Here is a 16,360-nt window from a genome sequence, read left to right as displayed (position 1 = left end):
TTCACCCCGGAAAAAATTATTTATGTGCACAGGGATGCTCTGAGAATCTTCCATGCATATCTCCAGGAAGCTTTCATGAAGGTACTCTGCAATCATTTGGAGAAAGTTTCTTGGGAGTGCAGCCTTATTTCTTCCACCGCGATAGGATACTATCCCCTGCCATTAATTGTTATTAATTGTGCAGGCATCATCACAGAACACAGCATAGCAGCATGAGGGCCAGGTCTGTAGCCGGATGCTTGCAGCAAATCCTCCCTTTCTGCCTGTGTGACCCTCAGTAGGCTGATACCACTCATGGTTACCTAGGGAAGATGGCGCACATTTACAGCAGGAGACCAAGAAAGTTTTTTAAAGTGTTATTGCACAGCCAGGGATGGTTTCTTAGTTCAGTACACCATAAGTTCCTAAGTAGGACGTTTTTGCTATGGCCCTTGGGCATCCGCAAATGGATTCCCATTTTTTTACTTCAGAGATGATTAACCTGTACTCACTCCTCACCCTTTCTTCTGCCTGTTAAAAACCTGATCAATTTGGGAGCCCCATATTCATGCTGCTCTAGGGATCATGGATCTGTGCCGCCTGGGCCCTGGGGATTTCACTAACACAGATGCACTCGCCCATTACTTACCATGGCTGGAATGGCACTCCAACCCCTGCAATAGTCGGGCAATGGAATGTGGTTGTAGCCTTCCCTTTGGAATGTTCAGGGGACTTATTTTTACACTGTAACATTGTTTCTCATCCATGGGATGAGTTAACAATGGATACCTCGAGCTTTGCTTCCCTCACAGTGGACAACGTGGCCTTCACTGTCTCATACTCCTGCAGAGCGCCTGTTGCAGATAAGAAAGCAGAAAAAAAAACAATCCAGGATGACATGTTTAATGAGCTAATGAATGCCTGCATGGCTGCTGACACAGAGCTAAGAGTATGGAGGATTTCATTATTTGACAAACTGAACATGGACATGGACAACAGAAAGGCAGCATAGGAGTATAAACATTAAACACAAGAAGAAATGCTGCGTATAATGCGGGATCAGTCAGACATGTTGAGGCATCTAGTAGAGCTTCAGGGAGCTCAGTGGCATGAGAGACTCCCTCTGCAGCTTCTGCAAAACTCTGAGCTAACACATTCTTTCCTAGCCCCTACCCCAAAGCAGTCTAGAAGGAGGTTGAGCAGGGTGCAGTACGTGCTACACAAATCGCTGGTTGAGGTGAGCCGAAAGGCGACTGCCCCTTTAAGGAGTGGGGATGTGTGATTCTTTCCTGTGTGTACAGCCAAAATGGGCTCTATACCCCTGGCCCCACAAAATGCATGTGGAAAATTCCATTCTATTCCGTTTTCCCCCTATGTGAAGGATCACCAATAAAGAAAGTACTGCTTTACAATTTGTTCCTATTTATTTATTGATAGCAAGGGACTAAAGGGAGGGGGAAGTTGGTGGGGGGCAGGAAATGGATCAGAGGGGGGTAAGGCTGGGGGAGAAAACATACTGTTTCACATTTCATTACTGTTTGTTTATTGATAAGAAGAGAATAAAGGGAGGGGGAAGAAGAGGGGGACTGGAATGGTGGGGGTGGGGGGGAACTGGCTCGGTGGGGGATGGTAAAGGATCCAAAGTGAAAGCACAGATAAGCAATGCACATTACTGTTGTGTCTTGTTGCACAAGTGTTTTTTCAATGCGTCCCTGAGGCGCAGAACTCCGTGATTGGCTCTCAGTGTTGCAGTGGCATCTGGCTGCTCAAAATTGGCAACCAGTCTATCTGCCTCCACTCTCCAACTCAATGGGAACTTCTTCCCCTTTGTCTCACAGACATTATGGAGCACTCAGCAGGCAGAGATAACTATTGGGATGTTTTTTTCACTGAGGTCTAGCCCAGTGAGCAGACTTCACCAGTGCGCCTTTAAACATCCAAGTGCACATTCCACCACCGTTCTGCACTTGCTGAGCCTATTATTAAAATGCTTCTTCTTGCTGTACAGGTACCTGGTGTAGGGCTTCATTAGCCAGGAGAGCAAGGGGTAGGCAGGATCCCCCAGCATCACTATTGGCATTTCAACATTGCCAATATTTATTTTTTGGTCAGGTAAGAAAGTGCCCGTCTGCATCTTTTTAACAGACTTAAGTACCTAAAGATGTGTGCGTCATGCACTTTTCTAGACCACCCCACACTGATGTCAGTGAAGCGTCCCCTTTGATCCACAAGGGCCTGCAACACCATTGAGAAGTATCCCTTTTGGTTTATGTACTCTGTGACAATGTGGTCTGGAGCTAAGATAGTGATGTGCGTGCCATCTATGGCCCCGCCACAGTTTGGGAACCCCATTGAGGAAAAACCTTCCACTATGTCCTCCACATTTCCTAAAGTCACAGCCCTTCTTAGCAGAAGTCTATTAATGGCCCGGCACACTTGAATCACAGCTGCTCCCATGTGGATTTACTGACTCCGAATTGATTCCCAACTGACTGGTAGCAGTCTGGTGTTGCTAGCTTCCACAGAGCGATATCCACTCTCTTCTCCACTGTCAGAGCTGGTCTCAAGCGAGTATTCATGTGTTTCAGGGCTGGTGAGAGCTCTCCGCAAAGTTCAAAGAAAGCGGTCTTTCGCATTCAAAAGTTCTGCAGCCACTGCTCATCATCCCACACCTTCATAATGATGTGATCCCACCAGTCACTGCTTGTTTCATGGGACCAGAAGTGGCGCTCCACTGACTGCAGATGGTGCTTGACAGCCTGCAGCAAATGGGAATTGTTTCGTTCTATGGCTTGTAGCAAGGCCTCTGTAACATCGCATATTTCAGCGCTGTAGCTCCTGTCTTGCCCCTGAAATACTGCAGAATAAGTTGTGAGGTATGTGATACTCACAATAATAGTGCAGAGCTGAGTGGGCTCCATTCCTCTCAGGCAACAGTGTGCGTGCGGCAGAAACTGAAGGGTTTTAAAAAATGGCAGGAAAAGGAGATCGTCTGTTTGTTTTGGGCTGGGGCAAGAAGGGAGGAGGGGGGAGTACGTTGCATCACGGGAGGACGACAACCTTTCCAAAAGCCTCTGTGGCTAGCTGCACTGTGGGATAGCTACCCACGGTGCACTGCTTTGATTGTCCACCCAAGCACGGTTAGTGGGGACACAATTCCCTGACACAATGAGTGTGGTGTGATCACACTCCTCCGACTTCTAAAATTCGGCAGGTGAAAGTCGATTTAAAATAAATCAACTTCACTCCATAATGCATACATACCCTTAGGCAGGGATATGCATTTAGTGTTTATTGTTTTGTATAGATCTGTACACTCCTGTGCTTTACATAATTAAGTATGAAAGAGCATAAAGGTATTAGACTGTGTAAGTGTTGGCTGCTTCTACTGAGTACTGCTAAGTGTGTTAGACTGTAAACCAGTAGCTTCACACCTTTGGGGTGGAGGCTTTGGAGAAGGATGTGGTTAAGTAACTGGGATATCTTGGGGAGTCTGCACTGCTCCTAGCGCAGATGGACTGAGGAGCCCCATTTCCAAGAAGGGATAACAGAGTCAGTGCCCAGGAAATGTGCCAGAGAAGCCCAGGGAAGGAACCAGTGCTGCAGCCTGCTGACGATCTAGGAGCTTGAAAAACCCCAGGGAACCAGAGAGAACTGAATTCCCCTCATGGTCATCCTAGTGGTGGGCCAGGAAGTGATGTTTGTGACATGTCTATCTCGCACGTAAGCCCCAGTGTGAACCATGAACTGGGGGAAGATAAACATTACTTCATATACCTGATGGGAGGCGGTTGGGGGGGGGCTGTTGTAGGCTCAGGGGCCATCTGTCAGACCAAGTCCCACTCAAAATTGTAATGGCAGTGGTGCCATCACCCACTTTTAACCAAATGGGAGTAGCAGAGAAATTCATACTGTTAAGCATATTTTTTTTTGGCTCCAAGCACACACAATTAGAATATAAAATTAATATTATAAGTTTATGTATTATGAGATGTTTGTTTTTATGTGTGTGTATAATTTAATAAAAAGTTAATAGAAAAATATATTAGATTAAATTATGCATCTGTTTCCTGGAAATATGTGTTCTATTAGCGCTGAAGAAAACTGTGGATCATATTATTTAGTTTTCATGCAATTAAGACTCCTATATTATCCATTTGTGCACAAGTGTTGTCTATTGAATGTTATTTGCTAGAGAAATATTAATTTGCAATAGTATTAAAGATTCATTAGCATTATTGGAGGATATTCTTTTGAAATTACAATTTCCCAGTTGCTAATCTTAAAGAACATTTTGATGTGTTCTCACACATCAAGATTGCATCAGATGAAGACTAATGCAGCAACAGATTAATAAATGTATATATTTCTGATACTCTCTGGAGATGTTGGCATCCAGGAACTGATTAGTTTTACATTTGGATTTCTGAATAAGATTTAGTTTAGGTGCAGATATCAACACAATGTATTGTTAGATCAGCATTGATTTCTGTGATTTACAAGAGGCTGTCACGCTAGCTGGATGGGGGGGTTGGGGTTATTATATTATTTAACATCAATATGTCAAAATCATAATAATTCATATGAGATATGCCATGTCAGGTACTGTTAGAAAGGCTATAATGTGCTAAGTAAGATGATAATGTTTATGTTCATGTGTTATATGTGTAATGGAAGTTATGGATATGTTTGATATATCTGTATTTCAAATTGTACTGTGTCTGTGCAACACTCCAGACAGGATGGTTGCAGCACTAGGCTGCTTAATGGCCCATTAAGGAAATTCACAGGTACAGTAGGCCCAGTGGGAGAAGCCAGGGATATACCTGATGAGTCACCAAGACTTACTCATGTGACTCTGGACTCCGTCTTATTCCTGTAAAATTCCACAAACAGCATGGCAAAGACCAAAGGACATAAAAGGCAGATGTCCGAGATCCATTTTGTCTTTAGTCTGTCTTTGTCTTCAGTCTTCACCTACCTCTGGATCAACTCATCTACAACTGAACTGAAGCTGTGAAACAAAGGACTGAGACTCATCCAGGGACTATACAAGCCTGTAAACTCCACAATTCTACTAGAAACCTGATATATATGGACTTTCAAATCATTTGTATGTATCTGATTGCTTTAATTCTTTAACATTTCTCTTATAGTTTGTTTCTTCCTTTTTATAATAAACCTTTAGTTTTAGTTACTAAAGGATTGGCTGGAAGCATGGTATTTTGGGTAAGATCCAAACTTATATTGATCTGGTATTGTGGCTGACCCTTTGGGGTCAGGATAAACCTTTTTGGTAAAGAGCACAGAGTTTTAAATAACTGATCTCTTTACTGGACCTAGTGGCTGATTGGGAACCGGAGACTGAAATGCAGTAAAGGGGGCTGTGTATATTTTTATTTTGGCTTCTTGATAACCAGTGTGGGGAATCAGAAGCACTGTTTGTGGCTGGTTGGGAAGTCTGACTTCAGTGTCATCCACCAGTGCTGAGAGAATCTGCTCTCCTTTTACAGCCTGCCCTGACCTTGGCATTTTCAGGTGGCTACCCTAGGCACGGACAGGTCACAGAGGCATTACAAAGTTAGATTCTAAATTAATCCTTAGAGTCAACATGTTTAAGTAAATATTGCTCTAAATACTGCAGCCTTATTGCATGGTTTGAAATATTTTCTAGACTCCTAGTCAGCAGAACCTGATAAAAGGAGGTGGAGCCCTGATAAGATGAGGAGAAGAGCAAGGCCCAAGGGTGACACTCTAGTAAGTCTACCACAATCCCCCTCTCAGCTGCTGAGAATCGGGGGAAGGGAGCTTGCTGGGATTTTTATTAAAGACTAGTAGGCATCTAATACATTTGAAGTTCTGCCTTTCTCTGACTGCTAGAAGGAAAAAGTGTATGTACTGTCTCATTTCCACACTACCGTCCCCCTCGCAAGCCTCCTGACTGCTGTGAGAAGCAGGGGGTCTCTACTACTCCATACCATAACTAGACTTGGAAGGATTAGATTTTAATCAGTAACTGTCAATAAACATCAACTTGACCATACTCTCAACATACCAACAAAAAATATTTCCATTGATAATCAAAATTTACAGATGGGCAAATAGAAAAATGCTGCTTGAGAACTTAAATTAGAGTTCGATTTAAGGATATTGACTGGTATATTTTGACACAATGTTCACAATTAATGTTTTAACGGTTATAAAGCTTTATTTGTTCAACCTCATCATTAAATAATTATTGCCTGATCCCTCCATAATTTTGCACAACTGTAAACTTTTAAATAAGTAAAAATCTAAAAAAAAGCTTAAATAGTGTCACTATTCATCAAACATGTGTCACTTAACCAAGGCTGTAGCAGGTTCATCATTCTTTTTTGGGGGGAGAAGGGGGCCCCTAGTAAAAAACCATGAGTCAGGCCCTCAAAAGTAATGATTGGCTTAAAGTTACGATTCTTTTTTTTTTTAAACCCAATAAGTTTAGGAGGATTCTTTTTACTTGCATTCTGGTTTGTGGACCTTTAAGGTGCATTCTGTTAGTTTTCAGGCTTTTCTCCATAATGATGAGGGCTAGAAACTTACTTTTAAAAAATGAAAGTTAAGATTCTCATGTGATCCCTTGACTTCAGGACCTGAGTCTTTAAGAAAAACACCAAATATCTCAAGACTCACAATAAAATAAGCAAGAGCTGACAACAAAAGGTAACAAGAAATGGTGTTCAAGAAAGTCATGTTCACTATAACCCTTATGCTGTACCTTTACATGCGTAAACAAAGAATAACATTTAAGAATAACTAGGTCTTATTATGCACTGAAATCTAATACCCAAATTTACTGCCACAGATGTCAGCTAAGGACAATGTGCCTTAGCAATCTGGACAGCCACCCAGTAGAAAATGGACTGAGACTACCAACACACTGAACAGCTATGAGACAATCATTTTCCATCATTACCAGTCAAGAGGAGGGGGGAATTGGGTATGTGTTTTGGATCAAACTGGTAACATAAGAGAGGAAAGTCTGTATCCCATTACCAAATCTCCCAAATCATCCAATAGCAAAACAAATATCTATAATCTTAAAGTAAACATACACTTTTATTCTGAAATTATAAAAGCATAAGAAAATACCTCTCTTTGGTTTTAATGCAGATTGTACATAATTCTTACAAAATATGTATGTGCCATGATACTAACTTACATAAGCTTCCAGTGTGATCTAGTGGTTGAAGCAAGGTGGAGTCCAGTTTTAGGAGTATTATTCCCAGCTCTGCCTCTGTTTTTTTGAGCAAATCACAATTTCGACTATATTAAGTAAACAACATTATGGGGAAAGGAAGCTTTTGTCAAAAATTCATCACTCCAAATCCTTCAATTAAGGTATGAAAGTTCACTATACATATCTCAGATCCCCAGTGTGATCTAGTGGTTGAAGCAAGGTGGAGTCCAGTTTTAGGAGTATTATTCCCAGCTCTGCCTCTGTTTTTTTGAGCAAATCACAATTTCGACTATATTAAGTAAACAACATTATGGGGAAAGGAAGCTTTTGTCAAAAATTCATCACTCCAAATCCTTCAATTAAGGTATGAAAGTTCACTATACATATCTCAGATCCCCAAGCGATCCTCCCATAAAATCAGGATCAGAAGCTTGACAGAACAGGTATTTCTGACAGAACAGACAAAAACAAAAGCAGAACTTCTTCCTCAAAAAACAAAACAACAAAAACAAGCTTTCAGGCTTTCTTTATACATTATAAAGAAGCAAAAGGAAGCATAAGCCCAACTGTAACTCACATAGCAGCAAAATTAGTGATAGGTATGATATTTTAATTACCGCATGAGATAATTTCACAATTATCTTGTAAAGCGTTGTGACATACCCAGAGATATGCAATTGCAAACCATCATTATTGCCGTAGTTGGGAGCTCAATGATAACACACCAAATTTTTCACTCCAATCTGCCTATTCTTTGCAGCAAGACAAAGATTTCCCACTCTAGTAAATTTAAACAAAGACACAAAAGCACAAAATGAAGACCAAATAGAATGTCTTGAGGATATGTCTTAGACTGTGGCACATATTATATTTGTTTTAAAGAGATAATTGAAAGAGCACTCCAGTTTATAAAGCAATAATTTAGTTACCAAATGAATAGAATAAGAAATAAAGATCAATAATTTTTTCATAACAAGAGACTGGACATTGGAAATCCAAAGCAATCCTTTCATTATTATTATTCTGTAACTAAAGATACAAAGTGATAGATTACACATATGTACAAAGGTCCCAATTGTACTGTACATTGTGCAGTGTGCAAAGGGGGAAGGATAGGGCAATATGCACTGCTATAGAGCACTGATAAGCAAAATACATCAAAAGCCTTGTGCTGAGATCCTATCAGTTCTAAGGGTACAGAGTGATACTGTGCACAGGCTGAGCTACGTGGTTATGTAACAAGGTGAAATAGAGCTATGATCACATCAAAAGAGAACAAAGCCTGTTGCCAAAATCCTAAAACTCATTCAAATAAATTGCGCAAGTGCAACTGGTACAAGAAATGCATAGTGTAAAGCAGCCTCTGTCTCTCTGCATAGGTCAGTGCACAATATCACAACCATAGCAAAAAGGGCTGGGAAAAAGCAATTGATGATGCAAATGGCAAATTCACAGGATTGCACTCATCATGAAAGAGAAAAGACATGAATATGACCTCCAGGGAGAAAGGAAAAGGGTGCTTGATGTCATTATGAGGAAGAGCGTGCAGTATCATGAGCAATGGAACTGTTGAAATGTTGACTTACTAATGTAATTGACTGACATGGTGAGGTATATAGGCGAAACTGCAGGATAAAAGGATGGCCATGGGTTGCACCAGATAACCTAATATATGTCATCGTCCTTTGTGAGTATTCCCATAACTCCTTGCAGAGCATCCATACTGGACCATTGGCAGCAAGTCTCTAACACTATCTTGACTTTGCTTGAGGGATGGAATATCAGTTGTCTATTAATCCAAGGCTGATAACCTTACACACTGTCACATGTATTACCCATTTGTATGCTGAGCCAATTTTAGAGCCATTTGGTATTCCCCCATACATGGGAATGCTTTCCTCTACTGGACTTTTGTCTACAGTTTGTTCACAGTATTATGTATAACTGCACATTCGCAAACCCTGGCCCTAGATAATTTTGGTGCCCTTTTTCACTGAGGATGAAATTCAACCCTCTGCAACAGGCCTGCACAAAGGCTATGCAGTACTTAAGCCATAATTTGAGGGCGTTAAGTATGAGCGCATAGACTTTGTGGTGTTCCTCTGTACCAGGAGCGAACTTCACCTTCAGTGTACATTTTTTTGCACTAATTGGAAGGACAGGCTCCACAATGAAACCTGCCTTAAGCAACCAGCCATATGGGTTGTCTAGCAGAGGTTGGTCTTTAGCCAAAGGTTTAAAAACTCCACAGGAAGCCTTGGGAATACTTCAAAGAGGTCATTCAGAATAGGGAGCTGATTTCTTGAAGTGGATCTTTAGCGCAGGTGTCACTGAATATATTTTAGGCTTTTCTCACTCTTCTTCTCAATCACTTTTTTTAAAATAAAAATGAAGCTTCCCTACATTTGTTTCATATCTCTATCTTTAGAGCTAAAGTCCTAAAATCCAGGACACTTTCCCATTACACAAGTATGCAATAAATGCATGGTCACAATATAAAAATGCTCAGTAAAATTGTGACCTTTCCCCTCCCCCTGTCTTTTGCATTGTTCCTATTGTTCTCTAGGATCTATGTTAGCTATCAACTGTAATACTAAGCACTCTGACTATCTACAGGTCACAAACTGTGCTGCAGCTCAAAGCTGAACTCCACAAGAGAACAGCAGAAAAAGGACAATCACAGAGAAATATTTAATGCTTCTATGAATCAGCCATAACAATCAAACATGGAATAAGGAAATGTTATTTTTATGAAGTACAAGAGATGAGGTTTTCGATGGCATGGGAGGTACACAACATGGGAAAAGGAGGCAGGGAGATTATTATTAATGCAGAAATAAATGTGTCATTCAAATGGAGATAGGATTGGCATTGATCTGGGAGTGTGGAAAAAAGTAGTAGTACAGGAAAGTTGCAGTGATGTCATCAGTCTAGTCAGCAGAACAGTTCTTTATTAAGTAGAGTGGTAATTTTGTTGAGCAATAAGTGGCTCTGTGTTATGATTGTGTGAGAACCTAGTCTGGTGTTATAATTATATATACATTTCAAGGTTTTTACAGGATAAAGGGATGAGCAATTCTATAGTAAACTATATTACAACACCATAGCTTTGATCGTAATAGCCAGATATTTTATACAGCATAGGTGGCCAAACTTCTTAACATGTTGGGCTGCATACTGAATAGAACTTAGGCCTCTGTCTACACAATAAGCACAACAACAGTGTTTTTGTAACTAGTTTGCAAGACTCATCTGACTTTGTTACAGCAAATACTGTTTGTTACAGCAAATACTGCGCATGCAGCTGCTTTTTTCACAGTACAATCAGGTTTGCATATCCACAACTTCCATGCTGTCTGATGATATTTGTATCACTGCAATCTGGAAAATTTGGGCAGAAAATTGCTTCAATAAGGGATACAGTGTCCAGAGGACATACACCACCAAGGTTTCTCTCAGAGGATTATCTGTACTGTGCATAGACACAAAGCCTTTTCCCCACATTATTGACCATAACGGGATGGGCCCTGTGATCAGTCTTTCTCAAATCCACAAATCCACAAAAGCCAGTTTCCACAACCTCCCTCAGAAGCTTATTCCAGTGTTCAACTATCCTTATAGATAGAAAGATTTCCTAATATCTAACCTAAACGTTCACCCTTTCTGCAGATTAAGATGATTACTTCTTGTCCTACCTTCAGTGGGCATGGAGAGCAATTGATCACCATCCCATCTGGAACAGCCCTTAATGTATTTCAAGACTGCTATCAGGTCCCCCCCGCTCAGTCTTCTTTTCTGAAGACTAAACATGCCCAGATTTTTTAAACTTTCCTCATAAGTCAGGTTTTCTAAACCTTTTATCATTTTTCTTGCTCTCCTCTGGACTCTCTTCAATTTGCCCAAATATTTCTTAATGTGGGTCATCTAGAACTGGACACAGTACTGCAGCTGAGACCTCCCCAGCGCAATGTAGAGCAGAACACTTAGCTCCCATATCTTACATACAACGTTATTGTGAATATACCCCAGAATGCTATTAGCCCTTTTTAGAAAACTGCATGACATTATTTAGTCATTTCAATTTGTGATCCATTATAACCCCCCAGTTCCGCTTCAGCAGTACTACCATCTAGCCAGTTATTCTCCATTTTGTAGTTGTGCATTTGATTTTTTTCTCCCTAAATGTAGTACTTTGCACCTGTCTTTATTTAATTCCATTTTGTTGACTTCGGACCTATTCTTCAGTTTGTCAAGGTCATTTTGAATTCCAATCCTGTTCCCCAAAGTGCTAGCAACCTCTCCCAGCTTGGTGTCATCACATATTTTAGAAGCACACTTTCCACTCCATTATCCAAGTCATCAATGAAAATATTGACTAGTACTGGATCCAGGATAGACCCCAGTGGAACCCCACAAGTTATGTCATCCCAGTTTGACAGCAAGCTATTGATAAGTACTCTTTGCCTATGGTCTTTTAAGCAGTTATGCGCCCACCTTATAGTAAATTTATCTACGCTACATTTGCCTAGTTTGCTTATAAGAATGTAACGTGAGAGTGTGTCCAAAGCCTTACTAAAATCAAGAGTTCATGTATGTTGCTTTTCCCCATTCACTAGGCCAGTAACCCTTTCAAAATAAGGCAATTAGGTTGGTTTGGCGTGATTTGTTCTTGATAAATCTGTTGCCTATTGTAATCCTATTATCCTCTAGGTGTTTACAAATTAATTGCTTAATAATTTGTTCCACTATCCTTCCAGGTATTGAAGTTAGGCTGACTGGTCTATAATTCCTCAGGTTCTCTTCCCCCCTCCCTCCCTTTTGGCCTTCTCCGGTCCTCTGGGACCTCATCCATCCTCCATGAGTTACCCAAGATAATCACTAGCAGTTCCAAGATTGCTTCAGGGAGTTCCTTATGTGCCATAGAGTGAATTTCAATAGGCCCCACCAACTTGAATACATTTAATTTATCTAAACATTTTTAACCTGTTCTTTCCTCATTTTGGCTTATAATCTTTCACCCTTGTTAATATTAATTGTGTTAATTATCTGGTCATCATTACTTTTTTAATGAACACTGAAGCAAAATAAGCATTAAACACCTCAGCATTCTTGATGCCCTCTGTTATTAGCTCTCCTTTCCTGCTAAGTGTAGGACCTACCTTTTCCTTCATCTTTCTCCTTTTCCCAATGTATTTATAGAACCTCTTCCTATTGCCTTTTATATTTCTTGTTAGGTGTAACTCATTTTGTGCCTTAGCCTTTCTGATTTTGTCCCTGTATGCTTGTGCTCTTCTTTTGTACTCACCCTTTAGCAATTTGTCCATATTTCCACTTTTGTAGGATTCTTTTTTGATTTTCAGGTCATTAAAGAGCTCCTATTGGAGCCACACTGGCCTTTTACTATTCTTCCTATCTTTTCTTCACATTGGGATAGTTTGATATAACATGATTCGGTGCTAAGCATCCTATAAAAAACTTTAAGAAGCTTTTAAGAACTGATTGAGCAACTTAAATATTTACTGAGTGGTCCATAAATCCTTTGTCAGCTGTTTAAGAAGTATTGTCAAGGTCAGTAGGACCAAAATGATCCGTTCTTTTCTCCTACATGTACCCAAATCTACTGATTTGGAATGTTAATTGAAATGTTTTATTTTTCGTGATTACGAATTAAATGCTTCAGTGCTTTTTCTTGAATAAACCATCTCCGCTTCCCCCAAACCACACCATAGTTCCACCCTAAAATTAGAAACAAATTGTGCACATATGACAGAGAAAACACATTTTGGTAAAGTAACCATTATAAATGTCAAGTTTTTCAGGTGTTTTTTAACCACAGTAAACTACATACAAATAAAATTAAAAAATAAAAACAGGCAAGAGTTGATCTATTTTAGATCCTGAGTCATTTTCCCCAACTGAAGATGAGGTAATCTACTACAGGAGCCTGATGAAGCAGGGAGGAAATTCAGATTATGGTTCTTATATCCAAGCTTATATGAATATGATTCTAATCTCACTCTAGTTTTCCTCTTGTGTGGCTTCACTGATTTCAGTGGGATTATTCCTGATTTATACCTCTGCAACTGAAAGCTGAATCTGAAACCCTCCTCCCCGGTCTTCATTAATACATTTAAAGACCAACATCAATAATAAACTGTTACATACATACACACATAGGAATTGATTGATTCCTGCAAAAAAAAAAAATTCAATTTCTTGATTTTTGTAATTTAAATTCACAATCATAACTTTGCATTATCACATCTCCATTTTGTTATATAACAAGTAAAAGATTAAGATGATTGGACCTACTCTAACTTTTTAGGGTGTTTCAGTTGTACGGTCTTTTTTGTTTTTAAATAATGGTTTGGGTTCCATGTAAAGAATGAAACCCCAACATTTTAACTGATATCCAGCCAGGCATTAACAACTGATTGGCAGGTTTCATGTTTAGTTACAGAAGTGTTCCAAAAAGGGAACAAAATATCAAAACTTGGAAATATGGAAATCTATACTTATTAAATAATAGTAGAACTTTATCACTCTGTCATTCTGCAAGAAAGCAATCTGATATCTCATATCACAGTAACTTTTTTCTATGATGTTAATACATTAAAATCCCTCAAAGACAGTGATGCTGCAAGTAGTGACATTCTACTCCAAAACAAAGTCTCAAGCTGGCTTCTAGAGCAATATTGATTTTTATCCCTTGACGTTAATGCACAGCTTTGCTGTTTCAAAACGGTGCAGAGCAGAATTCTGTTTTTATCTGTATGTTTCCACAGAAACAAACATAGAAATAGCCTGCTGAAGACCACATGGGATATGTTGGGTTTTCCATCACTTGCAGTGTAAGTCATGACTGGATGTAAATGATATGCTATAGCTCAAATACAAATTATGGACCTCATGCAGGAATTAATGGGTGAATTCTTATAGCCTAGCGTTATGCTGGTGGTCAGACTAGGCGATCAAAATGGCTCTTTCTGGCCTTAAAAAACCCCACTATGAATCTTAAATATTCAAATAAAAATGTATTAATACTATAACTAGGAACATTGTTTTCTTCAACTGCTTGTCTATTTACTTCTGTTTATGGGAAAGTTAGTTTCTCTACTGAGCAAGATATTTTAAAATAAGTTATAACAAGAAAGGCATTACACAATCTTGATTTACAGTTCAGTAGCTGAAACAGTTCTCACACTAGACAGAACTAATTAGCATCTTTCAGTCCACCGACTCACTGGCATGCAACAATACTTATGACAAATAGATGAGTAACACTACTGGAGAAAATGAACACGATAAAGCAAATGCACTCCCTTCTTTCCTTCCCTGGAAAAACTTTACATTTTTGCGAGAAACAGTGCATGCCAGTTAATTTAATGCATTAGGGTAGGTGGGTGTGTCATTTTACCATACCTATATTTGTTGGCTTATACATATTTCATGAAAATACAATCTAAAAGGGAAAAAAGCCATATGGTCTGTGTGTCTCTGTGGAAGATCTCCTCAAGCCATTTCACACACAAAACCAACAGTATTTACAGTTTATTTTCCGAGATTATTATAATGTATAATACTCATTTGCTAACTTGCAAGAGTTCATGAACAAGTTTTTTTTTACAATAAAGTTAAGAATACATTAAATGTTCTTTTTTTCCCCAAAAAATTGTCATCCCCCCTAATAAAATATTTTTGATTTCCCCCTTACCTTTTTTAACATTGCTGGTAATGAAGTGATAGATATTGAAATTGCTGAGGGAGTTTGAGGAGACTGGGGATCTGGACATGGTACTGAAGATAACTGGTTTTCTTGAGCAAAATAGTGTCTATCTGGTATGTCAGAATGTCTGAAAGGAGAGAAAACATTGGGTATTTAATAAATGCTAATAAAATAAAGTCCAGGATATGTTTCCTCCATTATCCTGTTAGGCCTGGTCTACACCTAAAACTTAGGTTGACCTATCTAGGTTACCCCGGGGCATGAAACATTCACACTGCTGAGACACTTAGTTAAGTCAACTTAATCCCCCATATAGACACTTCTAGATCATTGGAAGAATTGTCCATTTAGCTTTCGCCTCTCAAGCGGATAATTTTATGACAGAAAAACTGTCACTGTAGCAAGTGTCTACACTACGCAGTGTTGTTGCAGCACCACAGCTGTGCCACCGTAGTGCAGACATACCCTTAGCTATACCTCCTTGTTCAGCCCATTAAAGTAATTTTTCTCCCTTGTTAGTGTTAACATCCCTCAGATATTTGTAGATTTCATGCTGTTTTTAGCCAAATCAGCCATTCTTATTTAAGTCTGATAATGTTTTCTCAAAAGCAGTCCCATCAGCCCATTTTTTAAAATTGTATTGTTGGTTGCTTTTCTTTGAACTTCTTCCAATTCATCAGCGTCTTTCTGATAATGAGATGCCTACAACTAAATGCAGTATTCAGTGGGGGCAGTCACACCTGAGAAGAAATATTATCCCCTTGTCCTGTGATGCAACACCTTCGTGTACACAGCCCAACAACGCACAGGGCTTTTTGGAGCCATCATGCACTGCACATTCTGCTCACCTAACCCCTGCAATTAGTCTCACCTAAAAGTGGGACTATGAACATGAAGAGAGTTTGGCCCTAGATGAGCATGATGGTGTATCATTTGTGCACACGATCATAAAGTAAAACTAAGATCTCAGCAAACAAAATGACTAAGTTTTGGATACAAAATAAAATACAACGGGCCCAATTTTGCCCACATTTGCACCCATATTACTGTCCTGATTTCAAACTTCTGAACCAAGAGGACTTACAAAAATTTCATTTCACAGTGCCCCCACTAATGGACAAATGAGACATTTTTAAAAATTGGAATCCTTGGTTAGATATGTTATAAAAATAAATGATCCCTGTAACATGAGATATGCATCCTTGGAACCTGACTAGCAAAGCAGTGCAAGGCAACTCCTAATGCCCCTGTGCGGGCAGGAGAGAAACAGCTTTGCAGAGTAGTTAGTCTCTTCCCTGTGCAAGGCAAGAAAGGATAGAACCAGCACAGTTGCACTGTATAACATACACTTTGCTGTGTCTATACCTGGCACAGTTTATTTCCTCTCAGTTCCTCTATTGCTCTGAGGGAGGGAAAGGAGGAGGGAGACTGTGATATTC

General features: G+C 39.6%; 1 protein-coding gene across 1 annotated transcript in view; it reads right to left on the bottom strand.

The window, feature by feature from the left end:
* CRYBG1 (crystallin beta-gamma domain containing 1) overlaps window positions 1–16,360 on the bottom strand; it is a 130,743-nt gene that overhangs the window by 80,411 nt on the left and 33,972 nt on the right. The window contains exon 2 of the mRNA XM_067546540.1: window positions 14,910–15,048. Within this exon, the coding sequence (XP_067402641.1) occupies window positions 14,910–15,048 (139 nt within the window). The remainder of the gene's footprint in view (window positions 1–14,909; window positions 15,049–16,360) is intronic.

The sequence above is a fragment of the Emydura macquarii genome, unplaced genomic scaffold, assembly GCF_026122565.2.
Source record: "Emydura macquarii macquarii isolate MOO-44397 ecotype Brisbane River unplaced genomic scaffold, CSIRO-AGI_Emac_v2 contig_1146, whole genome shotgun sequence".
Lineage (NCBI taxonomy): Eukaryota > Metazoa > Chordata > Testudines > Chelidae > Emydura > Emydura macquarii.
The sequence above is the reverse complement of the archived record's forward strand: the minus strand, read 5'-3'. Positions and strand labels throughout refer to the sequence as shown.